The sequence below is a fragment of the Panthera pardus genome, unplaced genomic scaffold (assembly GCF_024362965.1).
Source record: "Panthera pardus isolate Hobbes unplaced genomic scaffold, ASM2436296v1 HiC_scaffold_6, whole genome shotgun sequence".
NCBI lineage: Eukaryota > Metazoa > Chordata > Mammalia > Carnivora > Felidae > Panthera > Panthera pardus.
This window is the reverse complement of record NW_026526991.1, coordinates 98,733,225-98,753,095: the sequence shown is the minus strand read 5'-3', so window position 1 is coordinate 98,753,095 and position 19,871 is coordinate 98,733,225. Positions and strand designations below refer to the sequence as shown.

Here is a 19,871-nt window from a genome sequence, read left to right as displayed (position 1 = left end):
CCTCCTATAAGTAGAATCCTACAGTGTTTATCTCTTTATGACTGGTTTATTTCACATAGCATTATGGCCTCAAGGTCAATTCATGTTGTAAGATGTGACAGGATTTCCTTTCTTTTTGAGGATGAATAATATTCCCTTGGATATATATATATTCCTTGGATATTTATCTGTTCATCTCTTGATGGACACTTGGATTGCTTCCACCTTTGGCGATAGTGAATAGTCCTGGGTGTGCTACATGAATGTGCAGATATTTCTGTTTAAGACTTTGCTTTCCATTCTTTTGGACATATACCTAGAAGGGAGCTTGCTGGATCATAGGGTAGTTCTATTTTTAATTTTTTTGAGCAACCACTCTGCTGTTCTCCATGACAATGGTACTACTCTACAATTCAACCAACAGTGCCCAAGAGTATCAATTTCTTCATACCCTCACCAACACTTGTTATTTTCTGTCGTTGTCGTTTTTGATAATGGCCGTTGTAATGGGCATGAAGAGATTTCTCATTATTGTCTTGATTTGCATTTCTCTGATGATTATCGATGTTGAGCATCTTGTCACGTGCCTGTTGGTCACCGGTATATCATGCTTGGAAAAATGTCTATTCAAATCCTTTGCCCATTTTTGATCAGGTTATTTGAATTATTTTGTTGTTAAGCTGTTCATATATTCTGAATATTAACCCCTTATCTGATATATGATTTGCAAAATTTTCTTTGGTTCCATAGGTTGCCTTTTCACCTTGTTCATTGTATCCTTTGATGAACAAAGGTTTTTAAGGTTGATGGAGACACATTTGCCTTTTTTTTTTTTTTTTTTTTTTTTTTTTTACTTTTGTTGCCTGTGCTTTTGGTGTCCTAGCCAAGAAATCTGTTTCATTAGATTTAAGTCTCAAGATAACCCTCCTTGGCTGAGTACTCTGCCCTCGGGGCCCCCTGCGGTGACAGCCTTTCCTTGAGGGCCCTTGTGCTCTGGCCTGTGGTAGGAGAGGCAACCCTGCTGATCTCTGAATCAACTTCAGTGTCATTCTTATCTCTTATTGAAAGACAGCACATGACGGTAGTTCTGTTGTCCCGTCCTGTAGAATCCTAGCAGGCCTCACCTTCCTTCATTTTATCTTCTCTCTGTGCCCATAGTCCAAGCTGACTGTGTGTCTACTGACATAACACCATTTCCCTTCCTAGATTCTGCTAAGGTGGCAGATTAAAGCCATGCGTTCTGCTCATGATCTATCAAGTGAACTTTCAGCCATACCCTTGGTGTCCTCTCCAGAGCAAGCATTCTTGTTTTGTAATATGGATAGGCTAAGAATTTTCCAAATCTTCATCTTCTGGTTCCTTTTTGCTTGACGGTTCCTCCTTCAATGTATCTCTTTCTTCTGCTGTGTTACTATCGGCAGCAACGAGAAACCAAGTCATACTTTTTACACGGTACTTAGAAATCTCCTCAACTAGATATCCTATTTCATTACAAACAAGTTCTCCTTTCCACAAAACACTAGAACACAATTCCTCCAAGTTCTTTGCCACTTTACAACAAGGACCAACTTTCTTCCAGTTTCCGATAACATGTTCCTCATTTTCGTCCGAGACCTCACCAGAATCACCTTTCCCATTCGTATTCCTAGCAATAATTTCTTCAAGACAATCTCGGCTTTTACTAGCATGTACCTCCAAATGCTTCCAGCCTCTACCCATTACTCAGCTCCAAAGCCACTTCTAGGTTTTTAGGTATCTGCTATAGCAGCGTTCGATTTCTTGGTAACAAAATTTGTCAGGGCCCTGCAGAGAAACAGAACCAATAGGATGTGTATATATAGAAAAAGATTTTTGTTTTAAGGAATTTACTTATGGAGGCTGGCAAGTCCAAGCAGGGTGGGCTGGCAGGTTGGAGACTCTCTAAAGGCCATCGCCTGCAGAATTCTTTCTTGCTTGGAGGCGGAGCAGGGGATATTAGTCTTTGTTCTCTTCAAGCCTTCAACTGATTGGATGAAGTCCACCAACATTATGGAGGGCAATCTGCTTCATTCAAAGTCCCCCAATTTAAATGTAAATCTCACTTGAAAACTCCCCCAGAGAAACATCTAGAATAATATTTGACCAAATTTCTAGGCACTGTGGCCCAGGCAATTTGACATATAAAATTAACCATCACAGGGGTACCTGGGTGGTTCAGTCAGGAGAGCATGCAACTCATTTTTTTTTTTTTTTTTTTTTTTTTCAGAAGGGGCAGAGAGAGAGGGAAGAGAGGGAGAGAGAGATTCCCGAGCACTGACAGTGCAGAGCCCCACATGGGGCTTGAACTCATGAACTGTGAGATCATGAACTAAGCCAAGATCAAGAGCTGGATGCTTAACCAACTGAGCCACCCAGGCGCCTCGAGCATGCAGCTCTTGATCTCAGGGTTGTAAGTTCGAGCCCCATGTTGGGTGTAGAGATTAGTTAAAAATAAAATCTTAAAGGGGCACACCATCAGTGTGGAGCCCGCTTGGGATTCTCTCTCTCTCCCTCTCTCTCTGTGCTTCTCCCCAACCGATGCGTGTACATGTGCATGCTCTGTCTGTCTCAAAAATACACTAAAATAAATATATAAATAAAATCGTTTTAAAAAATTAACCATCACATATGCCTTCCATATTGAAATTTAAGGTTAGGGTATGGACTTTGAGGGTAGGGACTTGTCTTAGTGACATTTGTATTACCTGCACCTAGAACTGTGCCTAGCGTGTAGTAGGCAATGAACAGTTGAGGGAAACTGCATAAATGATTGACTGAATGAATGAATGTATACATTTGCCAGAGCTTTAGAGTTTGAGGGTTTTTTTCTTTTCTTTTCTCTTTTCTTTTCTTTCTTTCTTTCTTTCTTTCTTTCTTTCTTTCTTTCTTTCTCTTTCTTTCTCCCTCCCCCCTCCCTCCCTCTTTCTTTCTTTCTTTCTTTCTTTCTTTCTTTCTTTCTTTCTTTCTCTCCCTCCCCCTCCCTCTTTCTTTCTTTCTTTCTTTCTTTCTTTCTTTCTTTCTTTCTCTCTCTCTCTCCCCTCCCCCCCTCCCTCCCTCTTTCTTTCTTTCTTTCTTTCTTTCTTTCTTTCTTTCTTTTCTTTCACATTATCTCATTTCTCTCAATAATCCCATGAGCTGAGTATTATGGCCTTCAACTAAAATACTGAGGTTGAGACAGAGAAGTTACGTGACCTGTTCAAATGTCTAAACTCTAGTTCATGTTTCAGAGCTGGGACTCAGATTCTGCTCTTTTGACCCCCAATCCTCTGCTTGGTCAATTATAGTAAGCTGTGATTATTCTGTCTCTCCTACCTATTCTTCCTAGTGTTGATAATAAGGACAGTGGATAACATAATAATGCCAAGTCTCTGCTAGGTGTTAAAAAGGGTGTTTAAGGGGCGCCTGGGTGGCTCAGTCGGTTGAGCGTCCGACTTCGGCTCAAGTCATGATCTCACAGCTCGTGAGTTCGAGCCCCACGTCGGGCTCTGTGCTGACAGCCCAGAGCCTGGAGCCTGCTTCAGATTCTGTGTCTCCCTCTCTCTCTGCCCCTAACCCACTTGCATTCTCTCTCTGTCTCTCTCAAAAATAAACATTATTTTTTTTAAATAATAAATAAATAAATAAAAAGGGTGTTTAATGAGTGAAGAGGATATTTATGCCCCACTCAAGGCTGCTGTAATCAGTGAAGGGAGGTGTCAGAGGAGGAACTTCTGCTTTAGTGGTAAGTGATCATTTCAGGGAAGCACTGAGATGCTCTGCAAGGAGAGAGTGTCACTTGCTCTCTAACCCCGAAAGACCAGTTAAGAAAACACTAGAGAGTATCTATAAATCTAAACCCCGATATTTTTTTTGCATGCTGCTTATCTTTCAGAATTAGGTTGGCATATGGGAGGGGTTAGTATGGGGCTGCTTGTGGGCAGCTATTGTATTAAGGCAGTGGTATTTTTTAGTTTGAATTGTGACATAGACACTCACTTCCTTTCCTTCCTGAACCAGTAACCTGGTTCTTCCTTTTTCTTCAGATCTTCCTTTGTCTACTATGATGACCTACTTATCTGTCTAGATATTGTGTCAAGAATATTCTGACAATATTATTTGTTATGTTTATTTCTTCATTTTGAGAGAGAGAGTGAGAATGTGTATGAACGGGGGACAGAGAGACAGAGACAGAGAATCCCAAGCAGGCTCCATCACTGTCAGTGCAGAGCCTGACACAGGGCTCGATCTCACAAACCGTGAGATCATGACCTGAGCTGAAATCAAGAGTTGGACACTTACCCGGCTGAGCCACCCAGGTGCCCCCTGACAATATTATTATTGATTATTAACAATAAGTATAATATACATGATGTTATGGCATGGTAAAATCACTTTAATCTCTGCTAAATATTAAAAAAAATACTTGATCAAAAAAAATAACTACTTGGTATTGACAAGCAGACTTAAAAGCATGAAATGAAGTTTTTAAGGACATGAGCACCAAATAAGGGTATATATTCAAAGAAATTTAGGGGTATGGTGTTCACTGTTCTTTTCATGAGACGTTCTTACCAAATGATTGTTCAATTGAAATTAATCATTTGATTTCATTAAAGAGGCGACAAGGAACAAGCCTAGTTGACTGATTAGGCAGGGCTTAAAGGGCAAGTTGTGCTAGTGAAATTGCAAAGAAACAGATCATAAAATTTTAAGTGGCATTCTGGTTTACCAGTGGAATGAAGAGTTCATGTCCAGTCAATACATTCACTCCCACAGAGCACAGTCTCCAAAACGAAACTATTTAATCCCCCCGAATACTTATCTAGTGTCTCCTCTAAATAATGTATCGTACCAAGTGTGGAGAGGGTGATGGAAATGATGTTGGAGGAAGAGACACGGAAATGAAATGGACACAGCCACTGTTTTTAAAATTGGAGTAGATTTCTTTCACTTGGTAATATGCATTTAAGAGACTTCCATGTCTTTTCATAGCTCAAGAGCTCATTTCTTTTTAGTACTGAATAATATTCCATTGTTTGCATATACCACAATTTGTTTATACATTCAAGGATATCTTGGTTACTTCCAAGTTTGGGCAATTATGAATAAACCTTCTGTAAACATGCGTATGCATGTTTTTGTGTGGACATAAATTTTCAACTCCTCTGAGTAAATATTTACCAAGGAGCAGGATCACCGGATTGTATGGTAGATGTATGCTTAGTTTTGTAAGAAAGCACCTGTCTTCCCAAGTGGCTGTACCATTTTGCAATCGCAGCAGCAATGTATGAGATTTCTGATTGCACCACATTCTCGTCAGCATTTGGTATTGTCAGTGTTCCAAATTTTGGCCCTTCTAATAGGTGGTACTGGTATCTCGTTGTTTTATTTTGCATTTCTCTTATGACATATAATGTGCAGCATCTTTTCATATGCTTATTTGCCATCTGTATATCTTCTTTCTGCTGAGGTCTTTGGCCTATTTTTAATCAGGTTGGTTTTTTTTTGTTGTTGAATTTTAACTGTTCTTTGCATATTTTGGATATTGGTCCTTTATCAGATGTGTCTTTTGCAAATATTTTCTTCCAGTGTGTGGTTTGTCTTCTTATTCTCTTGAAAGTGTCTGTGGCCCCTGGGTGACTCAGTGAGTTAAGCGTCCAGCTCTTGGTTTCGGCTCTGATCATGATCTCATGGTTGGTTCATGAGTTTGAGCCCCATGTAAGGCTCTGCGCTTGACAGCATGGAGCCTGCTTGGGATTCTCTGTCTCCCTCTCTCTCTGCCCTTGGCCTACTCACACTCACTCTCTCAAAAGTAAATAAATAACCATTTTGAAAAAGTGTCTTTTGCAGAGCAGAAGTTTCCATTTTAACACAGTCCAACTTACCAAATATTGTTTCCGTGAATTGTGCCTTTAGTGTTGTGTCTAAAAAGTCATTGCCATAGCCAAGGTCATCTAGGTTTTTTTCCCCATGTTATCTTCTGGGAGTTTATTAACTTTGTGTTTTAAATTTGGATTTGTGATCCATTTTGAGTTAATTTTGTGAAAAGTGTAAGATCTGTCTGTTACTAGATTGTTGTGGGGTTTTTTTTTTTTGCCTGTCGATGTACCATTGTTCCAGTACGATGTGTTGAGAAGGAGACTATCTCTGCTCCACTATGTTGCCTTTGTTTCTTTGTAAAAAATCAGTCAGCTGTATTCATGTGGGTCTTTCTGGGCTCCCTATTTTGTTCCATTGATCTGTTTGTCTATTGTTTTCACCAATACCACAATGTCTTGATTACTGTGGCTTTATAGTAACTCTTGAAGTCAAGTAGGTAACATCGGTTACACAACTTTGTTCTCCTTCAATATTGTTTTGGCTATTCTGGGTCTTAGGCCGCTTCATATAAAATTGAGAATCATGGGGTGTCTGGGTGGCTCAGCTTACTCAACATTTTCAAGATGTCGGGTCTTCCTAACTTGAACTATGGATCCAGTGCAATCCCATTCAGTGTCCCAGTAAGTTATTTGATGGAAATCAAAAAAACTGATTCTAAAGTTTATTTGTTTATTTATTTATTCATTCATTCATTCATTCATTTACTTATCTATCTATCTATCTATCTATCTATTTATTTACTTATTGAGAGAGTGAAAGAGAAAGAGTGGGAGAGGGGCAGAAAGAGAGGGAGAAAGAAAATCCCAAGCAGACTCTGAGCTGTCAGCTCAGAGCCCAGTGTGTGACTCCATCTCATGAACCTGTGAAATCATGACCTGAGCCAAAGTCCAGCGTCAAACGCTTAACCAACTGAGCTATCCAGGCATCTCAGGATTTTATTCTTTGTGTTTGTTTGTTTTATTAAGTTCTTTTTTTTTTAATGTTTTTTCTTTTTTTTTTTTTTTTTGAGAGAGAGACACAGAGTACAAGTAGGGGAAAGGCAGAGAGAGAGGGAGACACAGAATCTGAAGCAGGCTCTGGGCTCTGAGCTCTCAGCACAGAGCCGATGCAGGGCTCAAACTAGTGAACCACGAGATCATGACCTGAGCTGAAGTCGAACACTTAACCAACTGAGCCACCCAGGCAGCCCAGTATTTTACTCTTTATAGACAATCCTGTCATGTTCAAACAGAATTTTAGGTCTTTCCTTTCTTTTCTTGTCTTGTTATATTAGCTAGTATTTCTAGTTAATATTGCAAAGGAGTAGTGAGAGGGAACATTTCTACCTTGTTTCTGATCTTAGTGGGAAAGCTTTGGGTTTTTCGACATTTCAGTATGTTGTTAGTCGTGGGTTTTTTGGTAGACATTTTTTATCAAGTTAAGGAAGTTCTTCTGTATTCCTAGTTTACTGAAAGTTTTTAAATCATGAAAAACTGTTGGATTTGGTCAAATGATTTTTTTGCATTTATTGACATGACCATGGGAGTTTTCATTTCTAACCTGTTGGTATGATGGATTAAATTAATTGATTTTCAATTGATTATTATTATTATTATAAAAATATAATTATTATTAACACTCCTTGCATGTCTGTAATAAATCCTAATTGGTCATGATAGATAAAAATTCTTTTTATTAATGTTTGTATTAAATTTACTAATATATCCTTAAGCATTTTTGTATCTATATTTATGAGAGATGTTGGTCTATAGTTGTCTTTTTTGTAATATCTTTGTCTGGTTTTGGTATAAGGGTATAATGCTGTACTTACAGAATGAGTTAAAAGGGAATTAGTCATCTTAATGGTAGATGATATCAAATTTTAACCATCAAATGAATATTTTTGTTTTCGAAATACAGACCACTATTCTTTTGTTTGTTAACACATTCTTTTTAGAGACAGCCAAGATATAAATACAATTAAAACTATGTTCAGGGACACCTGGCTGACTCTGTTGATGGAGCATATGACTCTTGATCTCAAGGTTGTGAATTCAAGCCCCACATTGAGTGTAAAGATTACTTTTTCTTTCTTTCTTTCTTTCTTTCTTTCTTTCTTTCTTTCTTTCTTTCCTTCTTTCTTTCTTTCTGTTCATTTGAGAGAGAGAACACTCTCACACACTAGCGAGGAAGGGGCAGAGAGAGAGGGAGAGAGAGAGAATCCTAAGCAGAGTGTAGAGCCTGATGCCGGGCTCACTTTCATGACTGTGAGATCACAACCTGAGGGGAAATGAAGAGCCCACTGCTTAACCAACTGAGCCACCCAGGTGCCCCCAAAATAAAATCTTAAAAACAAACAAACAAACAAAAAACAAAACCAAGAAACTGTTCAGTTCTATTTGAATCCTTAGCAATTACTGCCTGATCAGCACTCATTTATGCAGTTCTCTCAACAAACATTTATTTATCATTTACAATGTATCAGATAATCAGAATATTGAGCCAAATAAGGTGTACTCACGGTTTTCAGGAAGCTCACAATGTATTTGGGGAGATAAATTTGTAAACCAATAATAGCAAAGCGTTTTTAAAGTAATATACACAATAATATGGGATGATAATAGAGTTGTCTATGCTAAATACATTTAGAAAGTGTCCACTTTGAGGGGCGCCTGGGTGGCGCAGTCGGTTAAGCGTCCGACTTCAGCCAGGTCACGATCTCGCGGTCTGTGAGTTCGAGCCCCGCGTCGGGCTCTGGGCTGATGGCTCGGAGCCTGGAGCCTGTTTCCGATTCTGTGTCTCCCTCTCTCTCTGCCCCTCCCCCGTTCATGCTCTGTCTCTCTCTGTCCCAAAAATAAATAAAAAACGTTGAAAAAAAAAAAAAAAAAAAGAAAGTGTCCACTTTGAAACTGGTGACAGACTTAAACATAAAATTAGAAGTCCTAACAGATATTTACCAAAAACACACATTTCAAGACACTTACTTAGGAGTATAGCCTATAGCATTAAAGAGTATGGATAACAAGTCCTCAAAAGTACGTGCTTACAAATTAAGTGGTAATAGCCTAGGCTATTACTATAGGTGTTTTTGTTTTATTTTGTTTTGTTTTAATGTCAGAGGGTTTGGTTGACTGATTAGATGGAGCTTCAGAGATGGGTGGTGCCAGTGAAACAGACACAAGACTGATTGTACACTTCTTCAATTGGCTTTATGCTTTACCAATAAAAAATAAAGCTTCAGGAATGCTAGTATACTTGTGAACTTTGAATACATTAAGGAATGATTCTTGGGAAATAAAGGAAACTGTATTACCTTAATCAAGTTAATCAAGCCACATCCATGTATATCCGTAAAAGAAGTTTCTTTTCTAGGGATAGTTTTTGAAACATCTATGAATCACTACCTTCATTAACAAAGCGCTTCTATAATCATGTTGTAGAATTTACTAATTAAGGCGGTACCTGCCTGGCTGCATCCGGTGGAGCATACAACTATTGATCTCAGGGTTGTGAGTTTGAGCCCCACATTGAGCACAGAGATTACTTAGAAATAAATAAGGGCGCCTGAGTGGTTTTGTCCGCTAAGCATCTGACTTCAGCTCAGGTCATGATCTCACGGTTTGTGAGTTTAAGCCCCACACTGGACTCTGTGCTGACAGCTCAGAGCCTGGAGCCCACTTCAGATTCTGTGTCTCCCCCTCTCTCTGCCCCTCCCCTGCTTGTGCTCTGTCTCTCTCTCTCTCTCTCTCTCAAAACTAAAAACAAACAGAAAAAAATACTAAAAAAATAAAAAACATTCTTTGTTCACCTATTTGATAGGCATTGTGGACATAAAGGTAAATAAAATCTCTGCCCTCAGAGTGCTCACAAATTAGAAGGGTAAGCAAATACGTAAACAACTAATTGCTATGGGATTTTAGTAAGTACTATAATATAGGTATGTTTGAGATAGATTGTGACCCGAAGGAAACCTTATCTTCCTTGGTTTGTCTGTGAAGGTTTCACAAGGGGGAAGAGATACTGGTTATTGTATGCATGACCACTAGTTAGCCAGTTGGGAAGGATATTCAAGATGAAAGAGTACAGAAGAATGAGTCTCCGATAACATAGTATTATGGGCCGAATTGTGTTACCCCAAAATTCATACAGAAGTCCGAACCCCCAGTACCTCAGAGTGTGATCGTATTAGGAGACAGGGCCTTGAAAGAAGTGAGGAAGTTAAAATGAGGCCTTTAGGGTCAGGCCTAATCTAATCCTACTGATGTCCTTATAAGAACAGGAAATGTGGGCATTCAGGAGCCACCAGGAGTGTATACACATAGAGAAAAGGGCCATCTACAAGTCAAGGAGAGAGTCCATAGGAGAAACGCAACCTGTCAACCCCTTGACGTTGGACACCCAGCCTCCAGAAGTGTAAAAATAAATTTCTGTTGCTCAAGCCATCCAGTCTGTGGTGAATAGTTACGGCAGCCTTTGATGTGTGTATTTTCACACCACCAAGCAACTCCTCAATTCTCAGCTGAGGATAACAGAATGCCCTTCCCAATTCAACTTAGCTCTGATACAATCCAGCCGAGATAGCAGCAGATGTCACAGATTAAAGGCTCAGCCTCCCTCTCCCTCCGCTTCAGACACCAGTGGCAAAGCCAGGTCTTCAACTGCCGTAGATTAGAGGTTCCAACAGCCCCCTCCTTGGATTTGATTAACTTGCTAGAGCAGCTCACAGACCTCAAAGAAACATTTAGTCACATTTACCAGTTTATTATAAAGGATATAATAAAGCATACCGATGAAAAGGTACACGGGGCCTGTTCAAACCCTGACAGTTGGTTCAGGTTGGCCTGGGCAAGGAGGAGATATACTTACCGTGCAGCTAGTGTGACTGAGGAGTTTAATTATTAATTTCATCCCATTTTAATAAATTTAAGTTTGTATTTAAAATCTGAAGAAGCGTTGGGGCACCTGGCTGGCTCAGTCAGTAAAGCATGCAACTCGTGATCTGGGGGTGTTGATTTCAAGTCCTATGTTGGGCGGAGATTACATTAAGAAAGAAAGGGAAGGAAGGAAGGAAGGAAGAAAGAAAGAAAGAAAGAAAGAAAGAAAGAAAGAAAGAAAGAAAGAAAGAAAGGAAGAAAGAAAGAAGCAATTTTTAAAAAGAGGAGCAGTGTAAAAATATTAGAAGTACTACAAAATGTTTTTGTTAAACGCAACTTCATCATTTCACCTCAGTCGTTGAAAATTTAGTGTCCCAATTAAGATATGCTGTAAATGCAAAATACAGATTGCATTTTAAAGATCTAGTACCAGGGGCGCCTGGGTGGCTCAGTCAGTTAGGCGGCTGACTTTGGCTCAGGTCATGATCTCACAGCTCGAAGGCTCATGGGTTCAAGCCCCGCGTCTGGCTCTGTGCTGACAGCTCAGGGCCTGGAACCTGCTTCCGATTCTGTGTCTCCCTCTGTCTCTGCCCTCCCCAGCTCACGCTCTGTCTCTCTCAAAAATAAATAAACATTAAAAGATAAAAAATAAACAAAGATCTAGTACCAAAAAAAGAGAGAGAAAGTACCTCATTAATAACTTTTATATTGGGGCGCCTGGGTGGCGCAGTCGGTTAAGCGTCCGACTTCAGCCAGGTCACGATCTCGCGGTCCGTGAGTTCGAGCCCCGCGTCAGGCTCTGGGCTGATGGCTCGGAGCCTGGAGCCTGTTTCCGATTCTGTGTCTCCCTCTCTCTCTGCCCCTCCCCCGTTCATGCTCTGTCTCTCTCTCTGTCCCAAAAATAAATAAAAAAAGTTGAAAAAAAAAAAATTAAAAAAAAAAAATAACTTTTATATTAATTACAGGTTGCAATGGTAGTATTTGGCGTATGTATATATTAGGTTAAATAAAATATAGTATTGAAGTTAACTCATTTCTTTTCACTTTTTGTAAACGTGACTACTGGAAATTTTTAAATTTCATATGTGGCTCACATGTTTCTCTTGGACAGCAGTGATCTAGACTTTATTCAATAAGCATTGAAGATATTTGAGTAGGAGAATGATCCGCTTAAGATTTCGATTTAGTGTAATTCATCTCAGCACTGGTGTAGGATGGAGTGATTTTTAAAGGAAATCTGAGGAGGGGAGAGTGGTAAGGGTCTGAGAGCTGGGATTAGGTGCTTCAGGATCAGCTAGAGTGATGAATGGTTGCAACCCAGTTTAGACAAGAAAATCAACATTTCTCAAATTTTTTCTTTCTTTACCCTGTGTTTTCTTGGGTGCTTTTGGATTCCAAATGAATTCTGACTGCACTTAACGTGGTAGAGGAAGATTAGAAAATAACATGTTGCAACAAAAGTTGTTCTTTATGAGGAAAATTACAAATACAAAGCAAAGAGTAGAATTAACTCTGGCAATCTTTAGCCTTTAGCTATTTGGTGAGCCTTGAAATGCCATTTACACTGGCCTGTGAAAGAAGCAGTTTTTTTCTCTGTCTTTAACTCTACGTGTTTCAAACCCGTATTTCTCGATTTCAGGATTTTTTGGTTTGTTTTCCCACTGAGTTATCGCAGTAGCAAACAGCCTCCCACAGACTAGCAAGAAGCTAAGATTGAGATTCGTGGTCTGCAGATAGCTGTATTTGGATTTAGGAGACTTCAGGCCATTATTTCGTTCATTACTTTCTTCTTAGCAGACCTGCATTAAACTATGAGGTGGGAATTTAGTAACATTTCTCCCCAGTCTATTCCATTTTCACATGTATCCACCACATTTCCTCTTTTGTTTTCAGTAAAGGTGGAAGAACGTCCCACAGCAATCGAATGATACAGGATACATGTTTTATTTACCTTGGTGGCCTTCCCTAGCTTAATCACCAAATTAATCACCAGAGCTTGTAACTCCTAACTAGAGTTGGGAATCTAGTGGGACCTACTCTCAAAGTGCATCGAAGACCCCAATCAACCAACCAATCTCCCCAAAACATACCAACGCAGAGATGTATTGAGCAACTGTTATCTATTGCCCAGGGTGTGGATTACCTAATGGATGTCTGTTACTCTGGGGGACAAGCCCAGCACTGACTGGTTTCGGGTCAGGAGTTTATTAGGTCCCTCGTCCCCAAGAAGCATGTGTCTCAATATGTCAGCACACTTTTACATTCTTGAGATTCAGTTGAATTCCAGTTGTAACCTTTAAAAAAAAAAAAGTACATATATTGCCAGAAGTAGAATGCTCTCTGTTCCTGTGGCTTAACTTTTTTTAAGGTAATTTTCTCAGACTGAGTTAGCCAGACAAAATATGTTTCACATCTCTCTCCCTTTCGCCCTCCTTTTTCCCCAAGAAGGAAATATTCTACAAAATTATTTCCAAAACTTAACCTGCAGTCTTATCTTTCTCCATAGCTGTTTTACACACGTTTATTTGGGACACATAAATCCTGCGCCTTCACGATTACATTTATTTCATTAACCATTGGGCAAATAATTACTGGGGCAAAAACTGTGTTCTGAAATTATGCCGGAGCCTGCTCTGAGTAAATGAAGGGGGTAATACGGACCTACCTTTTACTTTTATTTGTGCCATTTGCCCTTGCAAAACATCGAAGAATAATCATGCTAAGCCTAAGGAGAAGGAGAAAGAAAAGATAAAGTGATTTAGAGCCAAGAGTGACACTGTGAGACAAATAATAAATAAAAGCAAAGATAAGAAATAAGATAAATGGGAATGCAAACTGCTGCAGCCATTCTGGAGAACAGTATAGAGGTTCTTAAAAAAGTAAAAATAGGGGCGCCTGGGTGGCGCAGTCGGTTAAGCGTCCGACTTCAGCCAGGTCACGATCTCGCGGTCCGTGAGTTCGAGCCCAGCGTCAGGCTCTGGGCTGATGGCTCGGAGCCTGGAGCCTGTTTCCGATTCTGTGTCTCCCTCTCTCTCTGCCCCTCCCCCGTTCATGCTCTGTCTCTCTCTGTCCCAAAAATAAATAAAAAACGTTGAAAAAAAAAAAATTAAAAAAAAAAAAAAAAAAAAAAGTAAAAATAGAACTACCCTACGACCCCGCAATTACACTACTAGGTATTTATCTAAGGTGTGCTGTTTCGAAGGGGCACGGGCACCCCCGTGTTTATAGCAGCACTATCAACAATAGCCAAAGTATGGAAAGAGCCCAAGTGTCCATCGATGGATGAATGGATAGATGTGGTATATATATACAATGGAGTATTACTCGGCAATCAAAAAGAATGAAATCTTGCCATTCGCAACTACATGGATAGAACTAGAGGGTATTAGGGGCGCCTGGGTGGCTCAGTCGGTTGAGCATCTGACTTCGGCTCAGGTCATGATCTCACAGTCCGTTGAGTTCTAGCCCCGTGTCAGGCTCTGTGCTGACAGCTCAGAGCCTGGAGCCTGCTTTGGATTCTGTGTCTTACTCTCTCTCTCTCTGCCCCTCCCCTGCTCATGCTCTGTCTCAAAAATAAATGAAAACATAAAAAAAAAGATGTGGTATATATATACAATGGAGTTATTACTCAGCCATCAAAAAGAATGAAATCTTGCTGTTTGCAACTACGTGGATGGAACTAGAGGGTATTACGCTAAGCAAAATTAGTCAGAGAGAGACAAATATCATATGACTGCACTCATATGAGGACGTTAAGATGCACATAAGGGAAGGAAAGCAAAAATAATATAAAAACAAGGAGGGGGATAAAACATAAGAGAGTCTTAAATATGGAGTACAAACAGAGGGTTGCTGGAGGGGTTGTGGGAGGGGGGATGGGGTAAATGGGTAAGGGGCATTGAGGAATCTATCCTGAAATCGTTGTTGCACTATATGCTAACTAACTTGGATGTAAATTTAAAAATAAATAAATTTTAAAAAAAGAAGCAGCAGCAACGTAATTTTTCAAAACCAATAATAATGATAATAATAATAATAATAATAACATAAAAACGCAGAGGGAGGCAAAACCATAAGAGACTCTTAAATGCAGAGAACAAACTGAGGGCTGATGGGGGGGGGTTGGGGGGTAGGGAAAATGGGTGATGGACATTGAGGAGGGCACTTGTTTGGATGAGCACTGGGTGTTGTACATAAGTGATGAATTACTGGGTTCTACTCCTGAAACCAATACTACACTGTATGTTAACTAACTTGAATTTAAATGAATAAATTTAAGAAAGAAAGAAAGAAAGAAAGAAAGAAAGAAAGAAAGAAAGAAAGAAAGAAAGAAAAGAAGGAAGGAAGGAAGGAAGGAAGGAAGAAAGAACGCAGAAAAGACCAGAGGAAAACAGGGCATCATGGTCCTCTTAACTCTAAGTTGCAAGGTCCAGCCATGAGCCTCATGTAGCTGTTGAGTATTTACGTGTAGCTCATGCACCTGAAGAGCTGAATTGTTCATTTTTATTCATTTAAAATATTTTCCGATCAAACACAACTTTGTTGTTTTGATAGACACCATATTACTTTAACTATAGAACATTTAGAGCCTAAAATGGAGATGTATGCTAAATGTGAAATATACACTGAATTTCAAAGACTTCTTAGGGGAAAAAAAAGTAAACTACCTTAGTAATAATTGTTAGATGGACGTCATACTGAAATGATATTATTTTGGCTATAGTGGGTCAAATAAAATAATTATTTTTAAATTAATCCCTCTCGTTTCTCTAAAAATTTTTAATGTGGCTACTGGCAAATTTTATATTACATAAGTGCTTGGACTCTATTTCCATTGGACCTCGCTGCCATACAGGATATTCTTTGTCCTTTGGCTGCTCAATTCAGTTGCTGTGGTAACTAAAGGGGCCTCTAGGCTCAGTGTTTCCTGGAAGGACCCGGAGTGAGTGGGGGGAAGGGAGGTGTGACCTCAGGGAAGGTTTTCTTGGATGTCACGTTTCACTCATACTCGGTTCTCTCAGCTAACAGTCGGATTTAGAAAATAACCTCGCTGTAAAAAAGAGAGAGACATCATAATCTGGTTTGTTTCAGGTCCAGTAGCATCAGTTTGAATTCTAGGCCCTCAACCAAAACCCCAAAGAGAGATGCACTTTCCCTGGTTTACCAACTAGAAACATTATGTCCATTTACTGCTCTATCACTGCCGCACCCTCTTCCCCCACAGTGAAGGGGTTGCTAGGCTACAAATTAATGGGCATTAGGAATTTGACCAGTGTTATCCACCTCCCAACACACACACCACCAGCAAAGCCTCGATACTATCTCTCCCCCAACTCTTTAATCAGAACTAAATTGTCTTCTTTGTTTACTCTCACCCTGGAGCCTCTTCTCTCTCTCTCCTCTTATTATCCTTCCATCTTCCTCTGTTCACATTTTTCTTATCTGTTTTTCCTACTCATCTTGGTCAATTGTCTCCTATGGCTTAGAAATCGGATACTTATCTCAGTCTTTTCTTTCAAGAAATTCACAGTCCGTAATTAATAGGCTATTGGTCATTCTCTCCAGTGTGTAAGAATCAGTTGGGCTTGTCCCTTTTTAACAAACATGGTAAGTGGAAGAAGGGAAATGCTATAAATTCCTTAAAAGCCAGGAAGTTTTTTGCCCTACATACTGATGAGTCCCCAACTTCTTGGAGAGCATCTGACATGTAGTGCGTGTGCAGCAAATACGTGTTTAACTGAATTTGGTAATTGTTCCATCTGTAGAGGCAAAACATTGTAGAATGGGTAGGATTCAGAATGGGTGGTATGGTGAATGCCATATTAAGGAGTTTGGATCCTATCCCATAGGCAGTTGATTTTTTCCTTCCTGCACCCCAGGGAAGTTGGTCTGGCTCCCAGATACTCAGGTTTTCTTCCTCCTGGGAGAGATTGTACTAATCCGAGGACAAGGAGAGCCAAAACCTGGTCCAATTCTTCCCTTGTTTGCGTTTCTTCTCTCAAACTGCCCTTCCTTCCCCTTCAAGATTGTAGACCTAGCCTGTAATCAAAAAGCAGCTGATAAATTCATAACATTATGAATCTCTCTGCTTACACTCCTTCAAGCAACCTTAACTCTCAGATAGTAGCACTCAGTCAACTTTGCCTTATATAAATAGCGTTTATTCTCTCTTTATAGATTAATTTAATTCCCAGCAGATGCGAGAGCAAAAATTAAAGTGTATTTGCCCTCCCTCCAGCCTTTTCTGGTAGCATTTTGTCTGTGAAACTAAGAGGCTATATAGCGGCTATTAGAAGAGGGAAGGAGGACGAGCTTAAAAAACGGAGTGGGGAGGGTGAAGGATGTGGTTTTGAAACAAGGGGAGGGAGGGAGTTGTCGTCTAGGGTGGGGGTAGAATTTGAGGTCACAAAATTCCGAGAGGTCACGGGATCACTAGAGGCGGGTGTGGGGTGGGGCTGGGGGGGCGGGGGGGCTTGTCTCCCTTGCAGGCTCCACCCTTTGCAGATATTATAAATAAGTAAGCCGGCGAGCTCTAACGGTGAGAGTGAGGGGGACATGTGGAGCGGTCCTGGGGACCTAGAGAAAAACTTGCTGCCCAGAAGGACATTTTGGAGGTTTTGCTGACTGCAAGAGGTGGCTCTGGGATCCCACTCCTAGATCTTTATTGAAGACTGGAAAAGAATTAAATTAGGGCCATGGGGACACATAAGGTAAGAGATGATATGATTATCAATTATTTTTGCGCCTGCGGGGCACACTCAGAAAGGCCGAACTCAGTGGTGATGACTGTGCTGGGTTTTATTCTAAGTCATCTAGCCATCTTCAGGCCTTTTCGCTTCTCCAGCCTGCAGTGCCACAATTTGGCCACTACTCTGGATGTTAGAGCCTATCAAGGATTCATCCCTGTCCCGCTCACCTTTCCGTCGTAGGGAGAGACACCGGGAGAAGTTGTGTGTGTTTCTCAGGGGGTTTTTTGTGTGTGTTTTTGTTTTGTTACATAATCACATGCACTGAGGATGTGAGGGTGAGATGGTTGAGTGTTAAGGCTGCCTGGCTGTGTTGATGACAAGCGTGGGTCTCTGAGCGAGCGCAAAAATTCCTCTGGAAGCATTAGACCTTGAAAAGACCTGGGATTGGTTTGGGGGCCTGGGTCAGTGTTCAGCCATCTGCTCTGTAACCTATAGGAGTTCCTGGATACTAAGGAGATAGAATTCCCGTGGCCCTTATTGTGATTGCGATTGTGAGTGCACGATACATTAATAGGTCATCGTGTGTTGTGTATGCAATATTTGCAAGGAGAAAAGCATCATCACCAAGGTAAACTTATTTGAAAATAAATGAAAATAAGAGAAGGGATGAAGATGGGGGGTGGGGCGGGGAGGAAAAGGCCCTCAGGATAGTAAATGATGAGGTGAGGCAGAAAAGAAGAGGTGCTTACTGATGGGAAAAGGATTAAGCAGAAAGAGCTGTGTACGGGGCGGGCGGGGGCACTCGGGTACTTAGGCCTAGTTGCCTAGGGTACAAGGTCAGCTTGGAGAACGGAAACTCCTAGCCAGCCACTTGGTCTAATCGGACAGGGAGGGGGTTCAAGGAAAGGAAGGACTGGGAGAGCGCTGCAGAAGATGTCTTCAGGCTTAACAATTAGGCTTCCCTCGAGCTGGAAATTTCAGATAACACTTGAATTACTCCAGCAAGGTGAAAGACGACTCCCTCCTCCCCACCTTGTCTCCCCAGTGTTTAGGATGGAAGGGAGCTAGTGCACGCCCCCTGCTGGGTGGGGGCAGCGGTACGTTATCAAGTAAACAGGAAAAATTTCAAATCGGACCTGGATACCTGTGGGTAGATGCTGTAGATTACATTATCTCGAGAGATAAGAACAGCCCAGTGATGAGGACACCACCACCACAACTCTGGGCTTCAGTGGGAGCTGGGGTACAGGAGAGACACTGTTTCCAAAATAATCCACTTCCAGGAAGCCCCAGGTCTATGCTTGCTTTTATCTGGGGCAATTTTTTTTTAATACTCTAAAACCAATTAACCCAGGTCCCCTTAACTTTCTTCCCATAGTATTTTGCCACTTCTCCCAGGTTTACGTAATGGTCTGCACATCTCTGGATAAGTTCTTCAGTACAACCTGTTGTTTTGTGTTCCCCATTCATTACCTAAATTTCATTAAGGTTTTGTTCTTTGCATACTGCTCATAGCCAAGTGCTCCTAGTACTCAATCGAGAGTTTTAAGGACTGTTTTTTTTCCCTTCTCTCCCTCCCCACCCCAGGTCACGGCGCCGCTGATCTTTGCCATCTCCATCGCTACGATAGGCTCTTTCCAGTTTGGCTACAACACGGGAGTCATCAATGCTCCCGAGATGGTGAGTGCCGGAAACTAGAGTTAAGGGTTAGAATTTGGAATAGGGAAATTATTCCTTGAAGTAGGGTTTCAAGAGTGAAGAATTTCAGTCAAACTTGGTGCCTAGCTCGGCTAAGGCTGAAGAGGCAGAATAACGGTGGGGAAGTCTATAGCTGAATCATTAAAGCAAAAAACTCAGTTGCTCCTTAAACCCGTGACTGGACCCGTTCTCCTCTCACCCTGTCGTGATGGTAGGAAAATGGGGAGGTGGGGGGTTCTTGGGAGGACTGGGGTAGTCACTGAATAACGGTGCTACTACCTACTGGGATTTTCAGGACAAATCAAGCTTGTTCTTTTCGGAGCTGCCATTAACTCCAGTATGTTCTGGGTCTCTTCCAATCCCATCTGTTCACTCACTGGATTCTCTACCTATAAAGTAATCGTAATGCTCTTTTCTTAGGGAGGAGAAGATCGCCCATATTTGTCCCTTCTCTCATTCAAGTGTAACAGTCTGTCTGCCCACCAACCATTTTAATTTGCAGATCATAAAGGACTTTCTCAACAACACTTTGAATAACACACACAACAACCCTCGCGATGAGGTGTTACTCACTTCCCTCTGGTCTTTGGCTGTGGCCATCTTCTCCGTCGGTGGTATGATTGGCTCCTTCTCCGTTGGACTCTTTGTCAACCGCTTTGGCAGGTATTGACTAGAAACGGGCAAAGAAGGAGGCTATGCTGGTTGCATTGAGAACAGGTATTGAGAATCAGGATGGAGAGGCTGTGGGGCGCCTGGGTGGCCCATTAAGCATCCG

General features: G+C 41.0%; 1 protein-coding gene across 6 annotated transcripts in view; it reads left to right on the top strand.

Annotated features, from left to right (window-relative positions):
- The window catches only part of SLC2A3 (solute carrier family 2 member 3), an 89,739-nt gene that overhangs the window by 56,455 nt on the left and 13,413 nt on the right, over positions 1-19,871 (top strand). For 5 of the 6 annotated variants that reach the window (XM_019464587.2, XM_019464589.2, XM_019464591.2 and 2 more), the window contains 2 exons: positions 18,986-19,078; positions 19,599-19,759. In XM_019464587.2, the coding sequence (XP_019320132.1) occupies positions 18,986-19,078; positions 19,599-19,759 (254 nt within the window). Of the gene's footprint in view, positions 1-17,217; positions 17,420-18,985; positions 19,079-19,598; positions 19,760-19,871 lie in introns of those variants that run through there. The other variant, XM_019464593.2, reaches the window with a different exon arrangement.